Source organism: Dipteris shenzhenensis, chromosome 20 (assembly GCF_047967505.1).
Source record: "Dipteris shenzhenensis isolate YYH24624 ecotype China chromosome 20, Dip_SZ_1.0, whole genome shotgun sequence".
Lineage (NCBI taxonomy): Eukaryota > Viridiplantae > Streptophyta > Polypodiopsida > Gleicheniales > Dipteridaceae > Dipteris > Dipteris shenzhenensis.
Genome location: NC_141615.1, coordinates 53,333,425 through 53,356,190, shown reverse-complemented (window position 1 = coordinate 53,356,190; position 22,766 = coordinate 53,333,425). Strand labels below are relative to the sequence as shown.

At 46.9% G+C, this 22,766-nt stretch overlaps 1 protein-coding gene across 2 annotated transcripts in view; it reads left to right on the top strand.

The window, feature by feature from the left end:
* Window positions 1-22,766, top strand: part of ASG2 (transducin family protein / WD-40 repeat family protein) — a 139,494-nt gene that overhangs the window by 2,599 nt on the left and 114,129 nt on the right. For both annotated transcript variants that reach the window (XM_087391639.1, XM_087391640.1), the window contains exons 6-8: window positions 9,911-10,039; window positions 10,182-10,297; window positions 10,402-10,519. In XM_087391639.1, coding sequence (XP_087247765.1) covers window positions 9,911-10,039; window positions 10,182-10,297; window positions 10,402-10,519 — 363 coding nt within the window. The remainder of the gene's footprint in view (window positions 1-9,910; window positions 10,040-10,181; window positions 10,298-10,401; window positions 10,520-22,766) is intronic.

The window sequence follows — 22,766 nt, the reverse complement described above, 5'->3', positions numbered from 1 at the left end:
GGAGGGAGCATGACTCCACAAGGTGTCGTTGAACAAAGAAAGCTGTGTCCGTGTCATGTTCCTCAAAGAAAGCCTGTGAACCAGTGAGTGACAACCAAGCAACTGATCCCCAGGTCAGGAAGAAGAGTGCTCTATGAAAACTGCAAAGTATCCTAGCAACACCCTTCCAAATCGTCCTCGCCTGAGTGCACTCCCAAAGGCAGTGCTGCACCGACTCAACCGCTGAGTGGCATCGAGAACATGTAGGATCAGCCCCGAACTTGGATCTCCATAGGTTCATTGCAATTTCTCCATGAATAGTAGGCCAGATGAATAACATGATTTTCCTATTCCTGAGGGATTTCCAAAGTCTCCTCCAAAAGTTTTTCTGCATCTCTACATAAATCTAAAAAGTATCCCAATGAGGAGCTCTAGAGGGCCTCCAACCTTACAACTGAGTTGGAATCTCTTGGCATTTCTGACCATGTAACGAAAGAAGGGGATGCTCATCTCTCGGTGTCCTGCATCTATCCACTCCCATTCCACTGGATCCCACTGCAAGGATCTAATAGGGGAACCTCCATACAACCAAAGCCTCCAAGATCCAAGAGCTAGGAGAATGGGGTTTGGATCAAGATACAGTGTGAGTCTCTATCCATCTCCATGTATCCTGCAATCCTGACAGGCTGAAAAGGAGCCTCCAAGAGAATGTCCTCTGAAAATCTGTGGAGTCTGCCTCCCTGCATGAACCTAAAAGACAAGGGTATCCTCATGTGCATCCCGCAAGGCTATAACTTGCAGAGGAATATCTGTCCTCGTAAAAGCCCCTAACTGGGTGGACTCCGAGATAGGCAAATGGTTTGTATCCATCCACTCCATTGGTATGGCTGCATCTATCTGCTGCATCCTGGGTGCACTTCCTCTGAGGTGACTAATTGAACGATCTCTCTGATCCTCTGGAAGAAAGCCTGTGGATCAGTGAGTGACAACCAAGCGTGTCATGTCCCTCGAAGAAAGCTTGTGGACCAGTGAGTGACAACCAAGCAACTGATTCCCAGGTCAGGAAGAAGGGTGCTCTTTGAAAAATGCAAAGTATCCTAGCAACACCCTTCCAAATCGTCCTCGCCTGAGTGCACTCCCAAAGGTAGTGCGGCACCGACTCAACCGTTGAGTAGCATCGAGGATATGTAGGATCAGCCCCGAACCTGGATCTCCACAGGTTCATTGCAATCCCTCCATGAATAGTAAGCTAGATGAATAACGTGATTTTCCTATTCCTGAGGGATTTCCAAAGTCTCCTCCAAAAGTTTTTATGCATCTCTGCAGAAATCTGAAAAGTATCCTAATGAGGACCTCTAGAAGGCCTCCAACCTCTACAATTGAGTTGGAATCTCTTGGCATTTCTGACCGTGTAACGAAAGAAGGGGATGCTCTTCTCTCGGTGCCCTGCATCTATCCACTCCCATTCCCCTGGATCCCACTGCAAGGATCTAATAGGGGAACCTCCATACAACCAAAGCCTCCAAGATCCAAGAGCTAGGAGAATGGGGTCTGGATCAAGATACAGTGTGAGTCTCTACCCATCTCCATGTATCCTGCAATCCCGACAGGCTGAAAAGGAGCCTCCAAGAGAATGTCCTCTAAAGATATGTGGAGTCTGCCTCCCTGCATGAACCTGAAAGACAAGGGTATCCTCATGTGCATCCCGCAAGGCTATAACTTGCAGAGGAATACCTGTCCTCGTAAAATCCCCTAACTGGGTGGACTCCGAGATAGGCAAATGGTCTGTATCCATCCACTCCATTGGTATGGTTGCATCTATCTGCTGCATCCTGGGTGCACTTCCTCTGAGGTGACTAATTGAACGATCTCTCTGATCCTCTGGAAGAAAGCTTGTGGATCAGTGAGTGACAACCAAGCGTGTCATGTCCCTCAAAGAAAGCCTGTGGACCAGTGAGTGACAACCAAGCAACTGATTTCGAGGTCAGGAAGAAGGGTGCTCTTTGAAAAATGCAAAGTATTCTAGCAACACCCTTCCAAATCGTCCTCGCCTGAGTGCACTCCCAAAGGTAGTGCAGCACCGACTCAACCGCTGAGTAGCATCGAGGATATGTAGGGTCAGCCCCGAACCTGGATCTCCACAGGTTCATTGCAATCCCTCCATGAATAGTAAGCTAGATGAATAACGTGATTTTCCTATTCCTGAGGGATTTCCAAAGTCTCCTCCAAAAGTTTTTATGCATCTCTGCAGAAATCTGAAAAGTATCCTAATGAGGAGCTCTAGAAGGCCTCCAACCTCTACAATTGAGTTGGAATCTCTTGGCATTTCTGACCGTGTAACGAAAGAAGGGGATGCTCTTCTCTCGGTGCCCTGCATCTATCCACTCCCATTCCCCTGGATCCCACTGCAAGGATCTAATAGGGGAACCTCCATACAACCAAAGCCTCCAAGATCCAAGAGCTAGGAGAACGGGGTCTGGATCAAGATACCAGTGTGAGTCTCTACCCATCTCCATGTATCCTACAATCCTGACGGCTGAAAAGGAGCCTCTAAGAGAATGCTTGGTGAAGATCTGGGGAGTTTGCCTCTTGCATAAACCTGAAAGACAAGGGTATCCTCATGTGCATCCTGCAAGGCTATAACCTGTAGAGGGATACTCGTCCTTGTAAAAGCCCCCAATTGGGTGGACTCCGAGATAGGCAAATGGTATGTATCCATCCACTCCACTGGTATGGCTGCATCTATCTGCTGCATCCTGGGTGCACTTCCTTTGAAGTGACTAACTGAACGAACTCTCTGATCCTTTGGAAGGATTCTGAAAGCTTTCCAAGCACCCATCGTGGATGCAGGGCCCAACTCCCATCTAGACCACTGCATGTAGTGTGACATGCCCAGTGATCTGCCATGCTCATCTAGTATGCAATCATTCCACATGATGGGCTGCCTGCCAATTTCTTCACGAGAGGAGGTTGGAATTCTCCGAAGAGTTCTTCTAAAGCTGTCCCAAGCTTTCAGATTCGGCCAAGAAAATAGAAGAGACTGTGGCTGAGTGTGAAAAGCATCATCATACCAAACATCTCTGCCACTGATTTGAAAAAGGAAGGCATCCCATGCTGGTCTCTCAAGGGAGTGAATGCCACCTTCCCTACCTCCTCTTTTGTCTGAAGGCATCTCAACCATGTTGAAATTGCCCCCAATAATCCAAGAGTCTGCAATATGGGACCAAAGGAGCAACTCCTTCCAAAGGAGGACACGAGCATGGATAGGCATCCGTACTCTCCTGTTCGGCCAAGAAAATAGAAGAGACTGTGGCTGAGTGTGAAAAGCATCATCATACCAAACATCTCTGCCACTGAACTGAAAAAGGAAGGCATCCCATGCTGGTCTTTCAAGGGAGTGAATGCCACCTTCCCTACCTCCTCTTTTGTCTGAAGGCATCTCAACCATGTTGAAATTGCCCCCAATAATCCAAGAGTCTGCAATATGGGACCAAGAGAGCAACTCCTTCCAAAGGACACGAGCATGGATAGGCATCCGTACTCTCCTGTTTGGCCAAGAAAATAGAAGAGACTGTGGCTGAGTGTAAAAAGCATCATCATACCAAACATCTTTGCCACTGAACTGAAAAAGGAAGGCATCCCATGCTGCTCTCTCCAGGGAGTGAATGCCACCTTCCCTACCCGCTCTTTTGTCTCAAGGCATCTCAACCATGTTGAAATTGCCCCCAATAATCCAAGAGTTTGCAATATGGGACCAAGAGAGCAACTCCTTCCAAAGGACACGATCCCCTCTCAAGTTGGGTGCATAAAGGTTAAGAAAGCCAACCTTACGGCCACCAATCAGCAAAATAACCCATTGTGCTCTGGAGGGGACTATGACTCCGTGTCCAATGACCAAGGGGAGTGCATAAAGGTTAAGAAAGCCAACCTTACGGCCACCAATCAGCAAAATAACCCACTGTGCTCTGGAGGGGACTATGACTCCGTGTCCAATGACCAAGGGGAGCTTACTTGACTTGGCACAATCTCTACCATCCAGCTTATGCTCTTGGAGCATAAGGATATCAATGGGTGTTGGAAAGGTCACCTCCCCATCTGTAAGCCCCCAAATGAGGAGAGCGTGGGGGAGGGAGACCTAGGGCAGGATGTGCCCAAAGAGAGATTACCTGGATGTGTGGATCTGGGACAGATCTGGAGCATTCATGGTTGGTGGGGTATCCCAAGGATGAAAGGTTGCATCAGGAGCAGCTCATGTGCAGGAAGATGGCGGGGACACAGTGTCTTGGATCAGGCCTGGCATGAGGCACTCAGTGGACTGCAGCAGGACCCTATGAAAGGCGCGCTGACATCAGCATGTGTACGGAGCAGGGTACAAAGCTGTACGGATCTGTACGGGCTGCTGCAGGGCAGTGTACGGAAGAGGTACGGCCAGGACAAGGCGCGGGCAAAGGGTTGCAGCAAGGTGCAGTATAGTGGGGGTCTATGGGCAGGTCTATGGCTTGCAAGCAGGGCTGGCAGGTGGCAGGACAGCAGCAGCAAAGGAGCTGAACCCTGCATGGAACAAAGGGCCAGCAAAGGGCCCTTATATAGAGCTGGTTGGGCTGAGCCAACCAGGTCGGTTGGGCCAGCCAACCTGGTCTGTCCAGTCGGCCCAGTCAGGGCAGACTGGTCGGTATTTTTGCCAGGCCTTAGGGCCTATAAAAGGAGAGGCTTGTGGCCTCATTTCCTATCCAGCATAGCAGCATTCCAGGAGGCAGAAAGGAGCAGCAGGAAGCCACCCTCTGGACCTATATCCAGGAGGTGAGAGGGTGCTTGAAGGGCTGCAGACTTAGCTAGGGAGAGGCTGAACCTAGACTGTCTTCTAGGGCAGAAGGTTGCTGAGATCATCATCTTCTGGAGCAGCCATTCACAAGCAGGTTGGAGCAGTGGAACAGGGATCTGTGTGCTGCAGACAAAGCTTGGCAGGGGCTGCCCACCTAGGCTGATTCATAGGCAGTAAGGTGGAGAAGAACACACTAGACGGAAAGTCTACAGACGCTCGAGGTGGAGCACGCGGACTCGAGTCTAGAGATAGCCGGCAGATAGGAGAAGGACCTTGTGGTTAGATCAAAGGACCACACCATTGGTGGGACTCTGGATCTATCTCTTTTGTATTGTGTCCATAGTTTTGGACGGAAATATATATTTTGGTGGTTTCTCTATCTGGCTCGTTCATTGTCTATTGGTGAGTCTGCACATCTATTGAATGCACATAAGTAAAGAAGTTTGTGATTCCACACCCCACACGCACACTGTGTGAGCTCCTGGGCATTACTATAAGTCTTCATGAGAGGGTACATTACAATGATACGAATAGAAGTGTCCTCTTCATAATTTTATGCCTCTTTGGAAGAGTTGTAGCTCTTGTGAAGGGTTGTGTCTCATGGGACGTTAAAAGGGCTTACTCTTATGTAAATATCCATGCATAAATATGAGGTTTTTAGGAAAGGAATATGTCACAGATCGTGATGTCCCCTCCCACTTTAATTGTATGGAGGATTGACCTGCATAAGGGCACAGTTTCTTGGGTTGTGCTGGCTTTGGGGTTGACAAGTGTACCGTCTCCCCGAAAGTGTGAAAGATACTTGCATGCAAGGCAGGTGTGACAAATTTTGCAACAGAGGTTGATGCAGATATGGCTGATTTTGGGGATGCCTCGGTAAGTGGTATTGGAAATGGAAGTGCATCTACACATGAGCCAAAACAAAAGAAACAGAAGTTTTACGCACGAAGGAGCTAAATAAAGAAGTGGTGTGCATAGATTCAAGAGTTGCTTCAGCTTTGGAAGAAATGGAAAAAATATGGCTGCAGCATAGTGTGTGATGGCTAGATTGACACTTGGCGTGGGCCTGTCATTAATGTCATGGTCTCATGCATTTTTGGCTCAGCCTTCTTGAAGTCAGTGGATACAAGTGGGAAGTATGAGTCAGGGGAGTTTGTTTTGGGGAGATTGAAAGATACCATTCTTGATGTAGGGGCTGATAATGTGGTGCGAGTGTGTATGGATAATGAATCTAACTATGTGCGAGCAGGAGAATTGGTGGAGGAAGAGTGGCCCCATATTTTCTATACTAGATTTACATGCCATTGCCTTGACCCCTTGTTTGAGGACATTGGACAGCTTGCATGTGTGAAGCTATAAGCCAGGGGATTATATTTTTGGGATATTGAAAGATGCCATTCTTGATGTTGGGGCTGATAATGTGGTGCAAGTGTGTATGGATAAATAATCTAACTATGTGCAAGCAAGAGAATTGGTGGAGGAAGAGGGGCCCCATATTTTCTATACTAGATGTACATGCCATTGCCTTGACCCCTTGTTTGAGGACATTGGACAACTTGCATGTGTGGCACATGCCAACATGATCGTGACATTTGTTACTCAGAAGCACACGTGTTAGCATTATATAGAAATTTCAGCAAAAAGGAATTGGTGAAACCTGCACAATGCTCGGTTTGCTTACATATACATGTTGGGTAAGAGAGTGTACAATGGATTGCATCGCATGGTTGCTAGTGATGAGTATTTTAGGAGGAACGTGTCACATACTGTGAAAGCACCACGAGTGTCTTCCATTGTATTCGGTGCTTCATTTTGGCAGCACGCAAGAGTCATTGTTGTGAATATTTGTGCACCTATTTTAAAGATCCTTTGCTTGGTTGATAGGGAAGGGGCTACCATGGGGCTTGTATATGAGCTTACTGATCAAATGGTGGAGAAGATACGATCTGTAGATGGGATTGACTCCTCAAAGCTGACTGATGTTAGAGCATTGTGGGGATATGATGCACTCTCCATTGGATGCAGCAGGTTTTGTTGTCCATCCTATTTGAAGAGAGAAAAATACAAATGGTGACAAGGAGGTGCATGATTGATTGATGGATGTTTTAGAGCGGTACACAAAGTATGATGTTGAGAGCCAAGGCATCTTATGTCATGAGTTAGATATTTACAAGTCCATGTCCAGCAAATTTGCTCGTGCAATTGTGAAGGATGACAAGGATGCACCAAAGGGTGAAATGGTGGGAGACATTTGGGGCTCACACACACACACACCCACCCACCATAATTGCAGCAGTTGGCTCTTAGAGTGCTCTTGCAAGGCACATGTGCTTCTCATTGTGAGAGGAATTGGAGCACATTCTCTCTTATCCATACCAAAAGAAGAAATAGGCTACTTCCAAAGAATACATAGAAATTAGTATACATCTGTACTAATTTGCGTCTCATCTCCAAATCAAGGAAAGGGAATTCGAGAAGATAGAAGTCACCTTTGATATGATCTGGAAGGAGAAGGATGATGAGATTCCGCTTGCTTTGCAAGAGATTACAGAGGGAGAAGAGGAGATTTCAGCCCCTCGTGTTATAGGAAGGATGGGTGCTGCTGCAGCTTCAAGCAGCTCTAGTCTTTTGGAGTCCCATGGTGTGCGGAGGATGGCAGTGATGCTGATGCTGATGATGGTTAGGATGAGGATGAGGATGCAGCTTGAGGCTTTTGCCTCATTCATTTCAGCTTGAATTCTGGGCTCTTGCAGGCTGGCAGCCTTCCTTATATGATATATCTTAGCCTTTTCTTCGATGTTTTGATGTAGTACCGACTTCCAAGTTCCTACTACATGCTACCTTGTATCTACAGATTATATGTTAGTGTGCCACTGTCCAGAATCCACAGTGCACCTGGCACCACGGTCTTGTGCCACTTTCATGATTGATCTATCACTATGTAATATGTATCAAAGACTTCAAGTCTAGACTCGTCAAATTTTTACAAACTTTAAAATTAATACGAGTTTGAAGTTGAAAGTTCTGTAACTCTCTATCAATTAAATGCGTACAATGTATATTTTCCCTTTTCTTTGGGAGTAATGATGATCATAGTTGAGGCTAGAGGTAATGTGCTAAGAGCATTGACAACCTCATTATGTAATCTTGGGATGTACTCAATCGTCATATGGAAGTTGGCCATTCTACCTAGCATGCTTGTCAAGCATTCATAACTGACCGAGTAAGAATATGTCGCAATGAGTGACAATAGCCATAACTGGTGTTGTAGTGATTGCTTTCTTAAGCTGTAAACTTACTCTGTCTCGGGAAGCCAATAAAAAGTTTTAGTACTTTTAAAAGTTGTCACTCAGTGCATATAGTCAAGCTGAAAGGGATATAGAAAGTCTTCAATAAGAAGTCTATAATTAACTTGAGAAAATTGTGTGTATATAAGCTCAAGAAAAGGAAATCTCTAATGACTCTCAGGATATGCACATATATAGATTCATTCTAAAGTTGTACTTTTGCACATGATGTTGTTGAAGTCTTTCACTTGAGCTTGGTATACAAGAACTCACTTTTCTTGATGTTAATGCCTTTTGCAAACCTTCTAACAAAGATTTTTAGTGCCATCTCCCATAGCTTGGCATGTCCAGTCATAATTGTTCTATGTTTGACAGATCCCCAGTCTTGTGCACAGATGAATGCTATATATTTGTCCGTCTGATGATAAGCCCTATTGAGCAGCTTCTTTGGAGAGGTCAGCAAGATGAATGTTATATATTTGCCTGTCTAATGATACGCCCAGTTGAACAACTTCATTGGAGAGGTCCATAATAATCATGGAGTTAATTGCCCTATGACCGAAATTGTACCAGCAAATCTCCATGGTCTGTTGCCCTCCTCGCTTTCTGTTGTCTGTTCACTGCCTCGACCATGTTCCTGGTGAAGAAAGATGAGTTCCGGGGCTGTCTTGACAAAACTGATTTTGCTGATTTGGGGCTTTATAAATACTATGCGCAATTTTTTGTGTGTATCTGTAGATCTTAGATGGCAACTGCCAGATTCAACAAAGTTACTCTTATAGCAAAGAGAGCATCTTATCTCTTTGCACTTTTTCTTTCTTTAGGCTGCTTGTTTGTATGCTGCCTTGGCCTTTTGTATGAGCATTAGGCGATGTTTTGGGGCACAGGTACAATGTGCCTGGATTCCTTGCATTCCTCATTATACCAACTGTGCAATGGGACATGGTCATTTAGGCTTGACTGATATGCTGCTGAGTGTTGGAAGGAGAAGAGGGCTGCTTTGTGGATGGTATCTTACAACAAAGAAGTTTTGGACTCAAGAGTCAAGTGATTGTTAAGCAGTTAACTTTGAAGAAGCAAGCAGTATGTATAATCAAATTGCCAGTCTCCATACAATGTGACGATTTGCTGCTGGAGGGGTGGAGCAGACATAGGTGCTAGAGACAGCATGCGAAAGCCTTAAGATATGGTTTCATAGGTCAGCCAGAGGCAATTTGTGAATGATGACTTCTGTGATGTCAGGCTCCAGGAAGAGTGGCCACTTAAGGTAATCTAAGGTATTGCAGCCTTTGCCTTTCCCACCCTCAATGAAGCATACTAACTGTTTGAGTACATTATGTAACATAGAAAGTCTGAAATTGCAACCTTCAGTGTGTACCTCTTATCACTTTGAAAGATTCAAGCATTGCTAATTTGGAGCGTTTTTACTTTTACTGATCTGTAAAGCATGTTATTGTACATTTAATATATTGAAAAATTTGGGATTGGATCTGATGGTTATCAGAATGTGGAATGTTATATCCTGCTTTTCAACTTACAGCCTTTTAGAGGCCGATTTGTTTTGAACATAGGGTAGGATGTGATGGATGATCAAGTGAACAGCATTCTGTTTTTCTGCCTGATTTTGTAATAGGTGACCAATGACTGAAAGTTTAGTCAGGTCCAAAGCAGGAACTGTTAGCCCAGTAGAGAGTTTTGAAACAGTTTGGGTCGTGTTTTTTGATGATAGGTTTTTCTGTAATTGAAGTGAATCTGAGACTGACTGTGTATCTCAGGAAATGTGTGGCTCCTTGTGCTAAATACTATTGCTTGATGTTTCCAGGTTGAAGATGGGAACCCTCATGTTATCTGGAGTGCCAGTGAAGATGGAACTTTAAGGCAACATGATCTGAGGGAAGGAGTTGTGTGCCCTCCGAATGGGGTTGCTGAGCATGAATGCCGGAATGTACTTGTATGTCTTCTATGCTCTTCTAATGCATGGATGTGTAGGAAATTTGGACTTTTCGGTGTCTTATGCACTTTTTCTTGGGTTCTAAATTAAGATTGGCCAACTGCAACTGCGTACTTTTTTACTTTTAACTGTCATGACGCAGCTTGATTTGCGGTCTGGTGCAAAAAAATCCTTATCTGATCAACCAAGGCACTGTCTTGCTTTGAAAACCTGTGCAATAAACACTACAAGACCGCATCAGCTTCTAGTTGGTGGCAGGTACTTAAATCTTAGTTCATTGTAGTATAGTGTAAGTTGGCTGTTGTTCGGATGCTATGGACCTAATCAGAGTACGAATGAATTTTGGCTGTTTTATTATGCAGTGATGCTTTTGCTCGTCTTTATGACCGCCGTATGCTTCCTCCACCATCATCTTCTAGAACCCAAGCAAGGCCTCCACCTTGTGTGTGTTATTTTTGTCCAGCACACCTCTCTGAGTATGTAAGTTTCACGAGTTCAAAAACTCAAAAATATTAAATAAAAATTCTTATGTCATTATTGTGGCTTGCTTGTTGTCCTTCATATTAATGCTCGTGAATATGCTTTTGTAAAATTTTCTGTCTCTTTATCCAAGTAACAACTTGTTTATAAGTATTACTTTTTTTCTGCATGGATTACATAATCCATAGTTCAGATAGATATGTATGGTTAGTTTACTAGTCATTTTTGGATCGCAGTGTTTGAAGCACTAAGAACTAGTTTTGGAATGAGTAGTGGGGATCATCATGAGATGGATGGTCAGATAGAAAGAAAAGAAAGAAAGAAAGTCTATTAACGTTCACGGGAGACCAAGAGGTCTATGGGACAATGGATTACATAATCCATAGTTCAGATAGATATGTATGGTTAGTTTACTAGTCATTTTTGGATCACAGTGTTTGAAGCACTAAGAACTAGTCTTGGAATGAGTAATGGGGATCATCATGAGATGGATGGTCAGATAGAAAGAAAAGAAAGAAAGGAAGTCTATTAACGTCCACGGGAGACCAAGAGGTCTATGGGACAACGTGAAAACCAACTAGTATATAAGCTTAGGGAGGGCACAGGCCAGCTCCCAGGGAGTGCAAAGGCAGCTCCATTTTATTTAAAGTACCTACGTGATAATGTAATAAAACATACGTAGATATGGCTGGCCATACATCAGTTTAAGACTAAGAGTCAACCAAACTCTTGAGGGCAGCCCGAGGGCATATATGGCAAAGTATGTGGAACAAATGGTTACGATTGTTGGAATTTGCCCATAGCCGTGGAAAAGATAAGTTTAGAGAGTTTGAGGAAGGGGAAAAGGTTTTCTTTGGAATTTCTTCTCATATAAAGTCCTTGGCTATCAAAGTGTTAAGCGATTGCGTCAATATTGTGGGCTGTTGTTAATACTAATAAAAATAGGCATGTTGCATATAAATTTGAATCACCATTGGGTTGCAAGATGCATTCATTGTTGCATGTTTCTTTTGTAGTGCAAATTTTCACAGCATGGTGAATCAATATTTGAGGGAATTGTTATGTAGCAAGAAATAGAGGATGATGAAGAGTGCAGGCTAATAAGAATCTTGGATCATGGGGAAATGTGAGTTTGAAACCGGAAAGTACCCATGGTGTTTGTTGCATGGCATGGGCTTCCTTTGTCAAAAGCTACATGGGAATCTGTTTATCAAATTCAGGAACATTCCTAGATGATGATGATTCTTGAATTGAAGGATGTTGTGATCTGACCGCAGACAGACCAGTTACAATGATCTTAGAGAGGCCATGGGGGATTAATATAAGTTGAATGTGTAAATGGATGTGCTGTTGTTATGTGAGTTTATTTGAGTTATGAGGGTTATTTGAGTTACGATGTTCAAAGGTTGTAAGGTTGGTCCTTGGTGGGGGTTGCAAGGTAACTAGTGAGCCACCCCCATGTGAGCAAGTTTCTGAATGTGGCATGGGTTGAGCACAGGGTTTAGGTGGTGACTAAGAACGTAAGAAGCAAAGTTGTCATATTTGACTGAGGCTTGCATACTTGAGGCTGGTTTCAGATTGGTCAAGTAGGTTGGGGTATTCAAGGTGGTACTTGCTGTACCCAATAAAATATATTTGACTGCTTTGCAGTCCAGCTTTATGCCTTTGTTGTTTTGGAGCATGTCCATAACAGATACAACCAAAAACTCTCAAATGTATGACACTTGGTATCTTTTTTGACCAAGCTTCTTTGGGACACCTATTAAGTTCTGTAAACATTGCCTCTGCCAAACTAATGTTAGGCATACCCTTGTCTGCGAGCATGGACGTGGCTGCCTGAATCATATGTTTTGTTCTTCCTCTCTACCACTCCATTCTGTTGAGGAGTTTATGTAGTGGTGAACTGTTGCTTCATGCTATTCTTTTTGCAAAATCTCTTGAATTCATTGCTATTCTACTCGCCCCTCTTTCAGATCTCAAAATTCTGATCTTCTTGCCACTTTCTTTCTCCACAAGAGCCTTGAATTCAAGAATTTGAGAAAATTTCTTGGATTTCTTGCTCAAGAATAACACCCTAAGCTTTTTGGAATAGTATTTAATGAAAGTAAGTTTCTGTTTAACACCAAAAGTTTCAGTTTTCATAGACCCAATGAAGTCTGTGTGCATCTGGTTATACTATGGTTTGCACCCACCGTTGGGTGTTGGGTGCTGCTGACGCTGGTGGGGATGTCATAGTAGCTTGTCTCTGCTAGGTTTTATCGCTTTCAACCTTATGAGTGACTTCCATGAGATTGAAATTGTACTGTATGTCGTGTTCTCAGAGGATGAGTTTGGGAATGTTCCTAGATTCATCTTGATATATGTTCCCATGGTATTAGCAGAGATGCATATTGCACCTTGTGAAGTTTTCGTCCATGTTGTGGCTTGCTGCTATTGTGATAGATTCTTTCTATCTGAAATGGTGCGTTGCCCTACTAGCTAAAACTTTTAAGCATCTTTTGCTTATAAATGCTTGTTTGGGAGAGACTAAAATGAATATTTACAAGCAGCAATGAAGAGAAACCTTTTTGATTATCCTTTTACTTCAGTGAAATCCTTTGTCATGGCTGAGTCTAACCTTCACCTCCGCGAAGACCTTTGTATAAATGGATGCACAAGTATGTGTGGTTGTGTGGATTTGTATGTGTGAGAGCATAAGTTTATGATATGGTCTACACCCAATATTGGGTGTTGATGACGTTGGTGGGGATGTCTAAGCGTGATGGAGTTTATGGCTTTCAACCTTGTGAGTGATTGTCATGAGACTGAGTAACCAAAAACACGAAGGAACGTTTCACCCAGAAATGTTTCGGTGAAATGCCTGAAACGGGGGTGTCTTGGGAAAACCGCCATGGTACAAAAAAGCCCGGACGTGATTTTCGACGCTGTGTTTTGCATCAATTTGGCTGTCGATTTGCTGCTCTTGCTCCATGTTTTTCTCTTTTGAGAAAGAAAGAAAGTTCATTAAAGTCTTCGGGAGACCGTGAAGGTCTATGAGACTAAAGATAACTGATACAATGAGCATAACGGTGGCGGTCTCAAAACAGGCCAGCGAACCGTTTCTACAAAAAAGAGGTTATGAAGGACGGTGTGTCTAGTCCTGATACAAAAAATATGTGTCTACCTTCAGATGATACAAAAAAGAAGGGGGGGGCACCAAAAATGGGGCAGAGGGGGGAGATACAGTATATATGTGCAGGTGATGATCGTCACAGAGAGAGAGAGAGAGAGAGAGAGAGAGAGAGAGAGAGAGAGAGAAAAGAAAGAAAGTTTATTAAAGTCTTCGGGAGACCGTGAAGGTATATGAGACTAAAGATAACTGATACAATGAGCATAACGGTGGCGGTCTCAAAACGGGCCAGCCAACCGTTTCTACAAAAAAAGAGGTTATGAAGGACGGTGTGTCTAGTCCTGATACAAAAAAAAAAATGTGTCTACGTCCAGATGATACAAAAAAGAAGGGGGGGGCACAAAAAATGAGGCAGAGGGGGGAGATACAATATATATGTGCAGGTGGTGATTGTCAAAGACCAATCATAGAGGGGCCGTCAAATGGGAGGCCGGAAAAAACCCTGCGATAGATGATTGGCCTCTGACGTCACGCGGCCTAGTCGAGCTCGGTCATCGGGGGCGGCGGGTGGCCGTGTGGATGAGGGCAACGGTAACCCCGATGGGGCGGGCAGAGAGCAGAGACGAGATGTCATGGACCCGGATGTGTGAGTCTGTCCGCTGGCGCAACTGTCGTGGCTCTGGCTCTCGCTCACGTCCGCGTCGTCGGCTAGACTGAGGAGAGGTATCCTGTGACTAGAAGAAATCAGTGCCGCTGGGTGTCCTCACGTTGTGTGTGCTGTGCGTGTCGTCGTGCTCGGAGAGAGGTATCTCGGTGGCGAGTCATCTCATGTAAGAAAGCGGCTAGGCATCGCTGATCTGGGAACTGTAGCATGTGTGGGAGGGGGCCGAATCCGTCGCGGAAGAGGCAGTGGTACCGGCCTCGAATGGCATAATAGATAGGACATCTGAAAGCAAAGTGCTCCTCTGACTCGATCTCGTGCAAGTCGCAAAGTGGGCAAAGGCGGCCCTCTCGTGGGATACCCTCTGCACGTCCGCTCTCGATCCGTAATCGGTGTGACGAAACCCTAAACTGACCGAGGGAGATTCGGAGCGCATGTGGTAGATGAAGCTGTGTGTAACCCGGAGGTGTGATGAAGCCCTCCTGTGAGATCTGGAGGCAGTGTCGGCGGTAGAAGTCGAGCTTTACAGGAAGCTCGGGGTGAAGAAACCATGTCCGCCAGGTGTGGAGCTGGAGCAGATCCGCTCGAATGAGCCGGTTGACCTCCTGGTCAGTGGGGGAGAGGGGAGATGGTGGAGCGTCGAGGCTGTATTGAAAAGGAGGCAACCGGTCTAAGTCGAGGCCCAGTCGGGTGAACCAACTGGAAAGACGACTATACCAGCATCGCTGGTCCCCATCAACGGATAAGGCCATAGAGGAGGATAGGGCTAGCCAAGGTAGGCGGAGGCGACCGTTGGAGGAGCTGAAATTCATGACTCTGTGTAGATAAGTGATAGCCTGGAAAGCCGCATCGAGCTGTAGGGGTGAGGCGCCGAACTCTGCTAGAATGATCTGGTGTGGTACCGATGGTTTACTGCGGATCATCCGAGCAAACATCAGTATCTGTAGGCGCTCGACTCGAGCCCACTCTGTGTCTGAAAGGTCGGCTCCCCACCGCGGGCTACCGTACGTGCCTGCTGGGCGGACCAAAGAATAAAAAAGGGGTCCTGGAAGTGGGAGTGGTAGCACTGTCGCTCCAGCCTGGCAAGAGCGGCGTAGCCCCGGCTGATCCTGGCCTGCATGGCCGGGCGCATCGTGAAGATCGGGCCTGAGAAGACAACGGCCAAGTATGTGTAAGAGTCAACTATCTCAATAGGGTCGCCGGCGAAGGGGAACTGCTCTCGGTGCATAGCGGGTCTGGAAGTGTTGAAGATCATCACCTTGGTTTTCCCAAGGTTGACCTTCAAGTCATGTGTATCACAGAAGACCTGAAGTCCATCGAGGTGTCGCTGAAGACCAGTAGCAGAAGAGGATAGTAGTACTACATCGTTTGCGTATAGGAGAATCTGGATGACAGCCTCGGCAAGAGAGCAGCTTGCACCTCCGAGTGTCCTGATGGTGGTCTCGAGCTCGTCGATGTAGAGGCCAAATAGAGTCGGTGACAAGGGACATCCTTGTTTGACTCCGATAGTGCTCGTGATCTCTGGGGTCCAGTTGGTGCCAATCCTGACCTGGCCCGTCACCCGCTCATAGAGAGCTACTACTACCCAGATAACCTCTGAGTCGTAGCCTAACTCCTGCAGGCGTCTGACGAGTCGGGCGCGGGGAACGGTGTCGAATGCCTTGCGGAAATCCACAAAGCAACAATATACTCTCTGTCTCCTGTGTCTGGCCTCCTCAATGATCCCTCTAAGTGTAAAAATGTGATCGTAAGTCGAGTGATCCGTTCAGCCTGTCCGGATGCCCTGAGCCCTTGTACCTCTGCGCGAGCACTGACCTCGCCATCTAACACTGATGCATAGATCTTGGACATAACATGTCCAATCATGATGGTCCTGTAATTCCCTGGATCCATGGGATCTCCTGCTTTGTGGATGGGTGTGATAGTGTTCAGGGTCCAGGCTCTGGGGAACCCATGGCAGACAGCTTCATTGAACAGCGTTGCCAGGATGGGGGCTAGAGTTTTGATGCCATAGGCAACAAACTCTGTGCATAGGCCCTCATGATCCTTACCTCGGCCGTTGTGAAGCTTAAGCGCTACGTGGGTGACTCCCTGGGTTGTGAAGAGGGTGCAAGAAGTGGGGCGGGGGGTGGCTGAGAGGTCGGGAGGAGGCTGATCAGGGATATCATAGAGTGTACCTGCGTAGGAGTGCCAGAGGGAAGTGTCTGTGAGGGGGGAGGGGGATCGGCGTTCTAGGAATTTCCTCCAGAAATCCTTGGAGTTGCTACTAAACAGAATGTTCAGTAGCGTATCCTCATTCTGGCGCAGGAAGGCTAGCTTCTTGCGATGGACTAGTCGATGATAATCCCTGGTGAGATGTGGGTTGGCCCTAGCGTTTCGCTGGGTCGTGAGTCGGAGTGTGCGGCGTAATGCTTTACACTCGTCATCATACTAGCTATTGCAAGGGGTGGAGCCAGCGGGTGGAGGGCGAGTGGACCGAGTAGTGGAAGGAAAAATATGGCGGGCTGCATTGTGAAGGGAGTGGGTGATAAGGGCGGCTCGGTGATCTAGAGAGGGTATGGTGTCTATGTGTCTGAGGAGGGAGGCTAGGTGGGTTGAGTAATCAGGTGAGAGGTTATGATCAAAGTGTATATCATGATAGGTAGTGTAGTGCGGGGTGTGGTTGGGAGGGGCTCGAGGCGCAAGGATATGAAAGAACAGGTAAGTGTGGTCGGCTCTTGGGGGTAAGGTTGCAGTACGGAAGTCAGTGATCTGTGGGGCTAAAGCAGGAGATCCCAGAATGTAGTCGACGACACTGGCTCCTCCGCCATGTGGGAAACATGTGAAACCAGAGGAGGCAGGTCACCGGTCTAGTCCATTGTAGATGACCAAATCATGTATACGTCCAAGGTCCAAAAGAGCCTGCCCATACGCAGTAACGGGAGCGCGACTGTCGGCCGAGGAGCGGGGGAAGCCCGAGTCCGCTGTGTCCATCTCAGGTAATAGGACCGGATCTGAGTGGAAGTCCGGGAGTGATGTCTGATGTGCACCTGTCCTTGCATTGAAATCCCCAACTAGGAGGACCTCTCCGCGTCTGGAGAACTCCACAATGTCTGAGTAGAGATCTAAATAGGGGGATACCCCCGTATCCTCACGTAGCATCCGTGCGAAATGTGACGTCTCAGGAGGAAAGTAGCAGACTGCAATAAAGAGGTCGCGTGTGGAGGGGCGTCGAAATTGGAGCCATAGGTAACGGGCATGGACATCCCGTCTAATTACGGATATCAAGCTCGTGAGTGCTGAACGAAAGAGTACTGCAACTCCGCCTGATCCTCGGACCCCCCCAGTATATCTGGTCTCCTCACGGAATACTGACTCCCAGGTATAGCCACTGACCGAGGGGAGAGGCGCTCGGGGCTCTGATGTGTCTCTGTATAGAAAACGATGTCGCGTCCAGTGTATGACTCTGAGAAGTTCCCAGGGTCAGACCATAGGGTACCATTACAGTTCCATATGGTGCATGCCAAGGGTACTGTGTGCTGAGTCTGAATCTCATAGACCATGTCTCCCTATTTGGGGGGGGAGCCTGCTACCGTGTCTGGAGTACCTGGTGGGGCTCGGCGGCGGGGGCCAACTAATAGGCGGCCATCTCGGACGACAGCCCACTTTCCCTCTTGACGGGCTACATCTCGCTGCTGAAGCAGGGTGCACCGCTCTTCCACCTGCATAGGTGTGAGATCCTCATCCATGAAGATAGTAGGGTGGTCCCGTAGTGTAGCACGCTGCCTGAGTGCTACAAGTCGAGCCTGAGTATCCCTGAATCGGATGATGAGTGGTTGTGGGCGCGTGGGGTCCCGTCCTGTGTGCCATGCATGCTCGATCCCATGCTCGGTGAGGCCGAGGGTAGAGGTCACGAAAGCAGTCGCGTCCGCTAAGGGGGTGAGTGAATCTGCGCGGGGGATACCTCGTACTGGAGACCAAAAGGTCTATGGGACAGCAAGAAACCCTTTAGTACATCTGCTTTAGGGAGGGCACATGGCAACTTCCAAGGAGTGCAAAGAGCAACCCACATATCTGTCGGGATGTCTCCCGTGGTGGTGGAGGACGTGGTCTCCTCCATCTCTGGATCTGATGGGCTATGTCAAGGGTGATGCCTGACCTCGGTCGATCTCCCCTTAGGAGAGCTGAGATAGGTCGAACCTCCATCGTGTGTGCTCTAGTCGCCTGTCGTGCCGTGTACGGTCTCTGTGCCCCTCGTCTGGGAGTGCTGTGTCGGCTCCCTCCATTGATCCATATATCTGTCATGTCGGCTAGCTCCTCCTCCTCTATCCCAGAGTGCCCTGGGGCTGAGTTGAATGCATAGAAATCCCTGACCTGTCTCTGCGCTCGGTCTACCTCGGTACCTTGAGGTGCGGTGGTCCCACCCTTGTGCTCTCTGATATGTCGTAGTAGTATCTCCTTGTGTTGCCACATCTCCATCAGGTAGAGCCCAATACAGACCTGGTCCTGGAAGTGGATCAGTCGTGAGAGTGGGCCGAAGCCGTACCCCTCTTGAAAAAGGTAGTGGTAGCGCCCTCGGATCTCATAGTAGGCTAGACAAACACATAGAAAGTGCTCCTCTATCTCGACTGCCCCGATCTTGCACAACCTGCAAGTCCGTTGCTCTCTGGGTATGCGTGCAGCTCTCCCTACCTCGATCCTCAATTGATGGGACGAGACCCGCATCTGTCCGATGGCAATCCTCAGTGCGTGTGAGACTCCTTTGTCCTCGAGATATTGAGGTCTGATGATGAGCCCATCTTTCGATACTCTCAGAAAGTGATCATAGTAGAGCTGGGTCTTGGTGGGGAACTCCTGGCCCCCCCCCCCAAGTGCGAGATGTGTGGAGTTGGAGGAGATCTAACCATATGATGCGGTTAATCTCATCTCGTGGGATCGACTCGAGAGTCGGGCGGTGCATCCATGCTATACTGAAACGACGGAAGGCGATCCATCTGAATGCCGTGACTGGCAAACCATGCGGTGACGTGTGCAAACCATGCTGTACTTGCCCCACTCTCAGATAGTCGTATAGAGAACTCTAGTGCTAGCCTCGGAAGTCTCTTGTGAGGTAGGTCGCAAACTCTGTGGAGAAAGGTCACTATCTGAAAAATGGCATCAATCTGGAGAGGGGTCATGGCAAACTCTGCCTGTACTATTTGATTGGGGACCGAGGGCTTACTCCGAATCATCCTGGAGCCCATAATCACCTGTACACGCTCGAATCTCTTCCATTCTGCTGCTGAAATATCACACCCCCAAAAAGGTGCCACATACATGGCGGTCGGCCTCACTAGAGTGTTGAAAAGCCAACACTTCGTCGGTGGATCCTGGAAGTGCTCCTGGAAGCACTGTCACTCTAGTCGGGCTAAGGCACCATGCCCTCGTGTGAGTCGTTCTCTGGCTGTGTGGGTCATCGTGAAAACTGGCCCTGTGGAAACTGCACCCAAGTATTTGTAGGACTGCACAATCTCCACTGGCTGACTCTGGTATGTATAGCTATGTCGGTAGAGAAGTAGAAGTAGAGTAGAAGTAGAGTCTATTAACGTCCTCGGGGGGCCAAAAATGACCCATGGGACCCGTCTCAATACAATGTCAAATAGAGTCTCCTCAAGGAGAGGGGTTAGGAGTCTATGAGTTCCTGACGCCAGGTAAGAAGACGAGTGACAAAAGATCCCAATGCTGTCGGAGAGGCAGTAGAGAGAACTGATGTCAGCTGAGCGGAGTCTTCCAGTATCTGCTGGTAGTCCTCCCTGATACGTACATATTGGGGGCACTGTAGAGCCACATGTGCTTGCGTCTCAAGTGTCTGCATGTCACAAAGGGTACAGACTCTAGCATGTCTGGGCTGATGCATCCAAGCTCCCTTCTCAATTGCAAATGTATGAGATTTGGTACGAAACCTGGCTATGTTTCCGTGATATAGAAGGGGGATAGGTGTGCTAATATAAGGCTGAGCATGAGTCTCTATGGACATGTATGTAGACCAACATGTGGGATTTATGTTGTCTTGGTAATATTCCAGCTTTACCCTCTTTTCACTTGTCAGCCAGTGAATTTGCAAAGTGCTTAGTAAAGACAGTTGAAACTCTTGCATGGTGACCTCTCTTGCATGGTGACCTTTTCAGGTGGCATGGTCAAATATGCTTTCCACTTTCCATCTGTTGAACCATTTTCTTATGTCGGTTGCCCATCCTATACAGATGATCTTACTTTTGTGGTTCTTTTGAAGCTTTGTGTTGGCATTCCATGCTTTATGAGGCAACCTATCAGGTTGCATTTGCTGCACCTCTATTAGGTATTGCATAACTCTGATCAGTGCATGAAATTCAATTGGCCTCCTCCTCATTTCCAACAGAAGTATTGAGTATGGAGTATGGAGTAGTATGGAGAAGAAGAAGAAGAAGAAATTTATTAGAGTCTTCGGAAGACCGAGGGTCCATGAGACTGAAAGAAAACTTGATACAAATCACAGTAAGGGTGGAGCTACTAAAACGAGCATCATCACCCGTGCTGAATCCTAAGTCTAATCATACATAATCAAATACCTCTGGATGTAACAATGAAAAGAAAAAGATTGGACCAGAGCGGAATCCTCCGTATGTCATGCCGCCCTAGTTGGTGCATAGCCGGTGATGGGACGCTAGCGCCCGTCAAGGGGTGCCGTCCGTCTCGGTCTCCTAGACGAGGCTCGACGCAAGACCAGAGCCACCGTGACTCCCGTGGGATGTATCTCGGGTCTAAACAATGATGGGAGGTCCCCCAGAGTGATCTGTGTGTCCCCTCGATGTCTCATGTGTCGTGCTGCGATCGTCGGGTCGGGGTCTCTGTCATGTTCGCGGCTAGAGAGAGAGAGAGAGAGAGAGAGAGAGAGAGAGAATCTGAGGTAAATATTTATAAAGTATATATAATTATATCTGCGTGCATAAGATTAAGTGGGGCTGCTGTCCTTTTCTGCTTATATTGTGTGCATCCTTCCATAAACACAACCCTCAGAAAAAGAGATATGTGGCTGTATTGGACCCAAGGCATCTATGAAGAAGTTTCAGTTTTCATTGACCAATGAAGTCTATGTCCATATGTTTATACTATGGTCTACACCCACCATTGGGTGCTGATGGTGGGAATGTCATAGTAGCTAGTCTCTGCTATGCATGATAGGGTTTATGGTTTTCAAACTTGTGAGTGACTGTCATGAGATTGAAATCGCACTGATTGTTGTGTTTTTAGAGGATGAGTTTTGGCATGTTCTTGGATTCATCTAGATATATGTTCTTGCCCTATTAGGAGACATGCGAATGTCATCTTTTGAAGTTTTCGCCCATGTTGCGGCTTGCTGATATTGTGATAAATTCATTCTATCTGAATTGGTGCGTTTCCCTATCAGCTATATTGCTTAAGCATTGTTTACTTAGAAATGCTCGTTTAGGAGAGACCGTCAATAAACACAGCCCTCATATAAAGAGATATGTGGTTGTATTGACCCAAGGCATCCACTGTGGTAAGACTTTTTGGCGTTCAAAGGCTTTTGGGATTTATGTGAGCCATCCTCTTGTGCCAAATGCCAATAATGCATCATTCAGATCATAGTTAATAGGGAACAACGTTCCCTTTTCTTGTAATGGGGAACTCCGTTCTAGGGTAATAGAAGCTTGGGGAATGTTCGGAACGTTCTTAGAATGTTATGTGGGCAGAGCAGATGTCAAGAACACGCTAGAAAACAACGTTTCGACATTCATGAACTGTTTTCAGAGCGCCATTCCTTGGCATTCCTAGTATTTGGTACTTGGGATGGGAGTCTACGGGCTTAACACAGTAAGTGAAGATTAATCAGTTGCATTATTGGATGCTACAGCAGTGTGTAGATGCGTTTGGGACGGACTTTTCCTTCATGATGCAGTGGGCACGGAAGGTGGGCATTGAGCCAATTGCAACTCTGGTGTGTAGGCGCATGGACACAGATTTCTCTCCCTCCAAACCCCCATTGAAATCACGAAAGTCCCGCTTCCTAGAACAAGCTCCTGCTCATAGGAGAGCTTTGTTTTCTTTGACACCCTCCTCATGAGCTGGACAGTAGAAAGTTGGAACATGCATGGACTTCATGATTGTGCATATAGTCAGCCACAATACTTGATTCTTCATCAGGAGTTGCAGAGAGTAGTGGTAGGAAGGTCAGCTGACCTCCTCTTGATCTAGGGGCATATGTTTTCAATGACGTCCAGCTCATGCATGGACTTCATGATCGTGCATATAGTCAGCCACAATACTTGATTCTTCGTCAGGAGTTGTAGAGAGCAGTGGTAGGAAGGTCAGTTGACCTCCTCTTGGTCTAGGAGCATATGTTTTCAATGACGTCGCCATCACCTCTTCCCAGGAAGGGGGCAAGAGATCTGGTCTCGAGAAGTTGGAGGGAGCGGAGGGGGTTGCATTTCAGCCTCTTAGGTAGTGGCTTCAGAGGT